Below are 3,033 nucleotides of genomic sequence, written 5' to 3' on the forward strand. Positions count from 1 at the left end.
TAAATAAATAAACAAACAAACAAACAAACAAACACTACAAGATGAACCGAGGGCCACATACATGCTAGGCAGGTGGTCTTCTATAAGCCATACCCCTAACACCTCATTGGGGAATCCTAGACAAGTGTTCTACCACTGAGTCACACCCCAGCCACTCACTGAGGGATTCTAGGCAGATGTTCTACCACTGAGCCACTGAGCCACACCCCAGTCCCTCCCTGGGGGATTCTAGTCAAGGTCCCTATCACTGAGCCACACCCCAGTCCCTCCCTGGAGGATTCTAGTCAAGTTCCCTATCACTGAGCCACACCCCAGCCCCTCCCTGGGGAATTCTAGGAAGGGGCTCTACCACTGGGGGATTCTAGGCAGGTGCTCTACTTCTAAACTAAAACCCCAAGCCTTAGCCATCAGATACAGAGCTGAATAGGGCCATTGTTAATTCTGCAACACTTTGCAGTAGTCCCAAAGCAACATCTTGCCCTTCAGGTATTATCTGTGAGCTAAAGTCCCTGCAGAGACCAATGTAAATTAAGCAATCCATCTCTGACAACACACTGCATTTCTTAAGTTGCCCTCAAGGACGAAGAAGCATAGTAATCACCTTCTGCTTTTGGAAGAAGTAGCCTTTTTCTGCATTGTATGGGCATTTTGCCAAAAGCCAGTAAATCCAACAGGCTACTGGAGCTCATTTCTGGCTATAAAACTACAAATATAGAAGTCTGCATGGGGATACCTGGCAGCCTGGGTGGCCATGAGACACAGCATTGGATCTGAACTATTCACACCTTTGATTATGTCTTCCAGAGTGAGGCTGGCCTGCTAGGAAAAAAACCAAAACAAAACATATTCAGGTCAAAAGAAAGCACAGGGCCAACAAATGGCTCAGAGGGTAAAGGCATTTGCTGCCAGGTCTGACGACCTGAGTTTGATACCCAGAACCTACTAAGTGAAGAAAGCTGACTCTCGTCAATTGTCCTGACATCTGTGTGTACACATGGCTACACACACACACACACACACACACACACACACACAGAGAGAGAGAGAGAGAGAGAGAGACAGAGACAGAGACAGAGACAGAGAGAGAGAGAGACAGAGAGAGAGAGAGAGAATATAAAATAAATGTAATAAAAATAAGGAAAGTATAAGCACCACCTAGCTTAGTCATCCACCTGACGTGACCAGATGTCCATGGTGCTCCCACCTCTATCCTGAGGCAGGGAGGGATATTTGCTACCCATAGGTAAGAGGTCAAAGTGGGACATTTTCCCTGCTTACGACAAGGTGATCCTGTTACACTCGGCATCTTCCTAAAAACATTGTACGTGTGTGTTTATGTATGTGTGTGTGCACACGCACATGTGCCTGCACGCATGTGCACACATAGAATAGCAGGTTCCCAAAGAGGCTAGAGACATCCAACCCCCTGAAGCTGAAATTACTGGTGGTTTTAAGCTGGCTGACATGGTTACTAGGAACCAAACTTGGATCTTTTGTGAAATCATCAAGTACTCTTAACTTTTGTGCCAGTTCTTCGCCCACCTAGCACTTTAAGATTTTATTCATATGAGTGTAGAAGGGGTTTTGTTGCTATTTTGTGGGGAGGAGGTGGCTGACAGCATGTATCTGTGTACCCTGTATTCACCGCCATGGAGGGCAAAAAGAGCTTTGAATCCTCCTGCATCTGAAGATACTGATGGTTATGAACCACCATGTGGGTGCTAAAATTACACTTGGGTCCTCCAAATAAATAGCCAGCCTGTGCTCATACCACTGAGCCACCTCTCCAGCCCCCTAAGCATCTATTTATCACAGGTAATAAGAAAATGCTAGGCTGGAGAGATGGCTCAGAGGTTAAGAGCACTAGCAGTTCTTCCATAGGTTTTGAGTTCAATTCCCAGCAACCACATGGTGGCTCATAACCATCTGTAATGAGATCTGGTGCCCTCTTCTGGCATGGAGGTGTACATGCAAGAGGAACATTGTATATACAATAAATAAACAAATCTTTAATAAAAGAAAGAAAGAAAATGCCAGTGAAGGGCTGAGGTGTAACACAGTGATTGTGTGCTTGCCCAGGAAGCACAAGGCCTGGGGTTCAATTTCCAGAGGACAGAAAGTGTGGAGGGGCAAAGTAGGGAAACAGAGGGGGGAAAAGAGAAAGGGAGAAGGGGGAGGAAAAAGAGGAAGGATAGACAAAGGCTGGGAAGAAGGGAAAGAGAGAGAAGGGGAAGGAAGGAGAGAAGGGGGAATAAAAAGAGGAGAAAGAGAGGAAGCCAGAAGACAGACAAGGAGGAGTAAATGTACGGGGGAAAGCCAGGGAAGGGTCAAAGTTTCCTTCTTCTGTAAAAGAGAGAACCAAGAAGAGCAAAGCATGCAGGAGAAGGGGACGACGAGCACCAGGTTCAGAGACTGGGGAAACAGAAGGGGCCAGCAGATCGCAAGCCTTGTGAAAGCCAGAAGGATCGAGAGCGACCCCAGGCCAGTAAGGTCAGAAAAAGGATGAGATTGATTCTACACTTATAAAAATAAAATCAGGTGCACACCTTAACTGCCAGCACTCAGGAGGCAGAAGCAGGCAGATCTCTGTGAATTCAAGACCAGCCTGGCCTACAAAGAAATTCCAGAATAGTCAGGGTTACACAGAGAAACCCTGTGTCTCAAAATACAAAACAAATTAGAAAGATAGATAGATATCAAACCAAAGGGAAAGCAAGCAAACAACAACAAAAAAAAAAAAAAACAAACCAGAATCCAACAAGTTAAATAATGCAGGTAAAATAGGTAATTTCGAGCAATACACCACCAAAACAGATAAGAGAGAAAACCTAGAGCTGAGGATCAGTGAGTAAAACGCTTGCAAAGCAAACACAAGACCTTGAGTTCAGCTCCCTCCACTCACTAACATCAATGGGAGATCCTAGGCAGATGCTCTACCACTGAGCCACACCCCAGCCCCTCACTGGGGGATTCTAGGCAGGGGCCCTACCACTGAGCCACACCCCAGCCCCTCACTGGGGGATTCTAGGCAGG

At 46.2% G+C, this 3,033-nt stretch overlaps 1 protein-coding gene across 1 annotated transcript in view; it reads right to left on the reverse strand.

The window, feature by feature from the left end:
* The window catches only part of Kpna7 (karyopherin subunit alpha 7), a 33,477-nt gene that overhangs the window by 29,230 nt on the left and 1,214 nt on the right, over nucleotides 1-3,033 (reverse strand). The window contains exon 2 of the mRNA XM_005368074.1: nucleotides 734-819. Coding sequence (XP_005368131.1) covers nucleotides 734-819 — 86 coding nt within the window. The remainder of the gene's footprint in view (nucleotides 1-733; nucleotides 820-3,033) is intronic.

The sequence above is a fragment of the Microtus ochrogaster genome, unplaced genomic scaffold (assembly GCF_000317375.1).
Source record: "Microtus ochrogaster isolate Prairie Vole_2 unplaced genomic scaffold, MicOch1.0 UNK27, whole genome shotgun sequence".
Classification (NCBI taxonomy): domain Eukaryota; kingdom Metazoa; phylum Chordata; class Mammalia; order Rodentia; family Cricetidae; genus Microtus; species Microtus ochrogaster.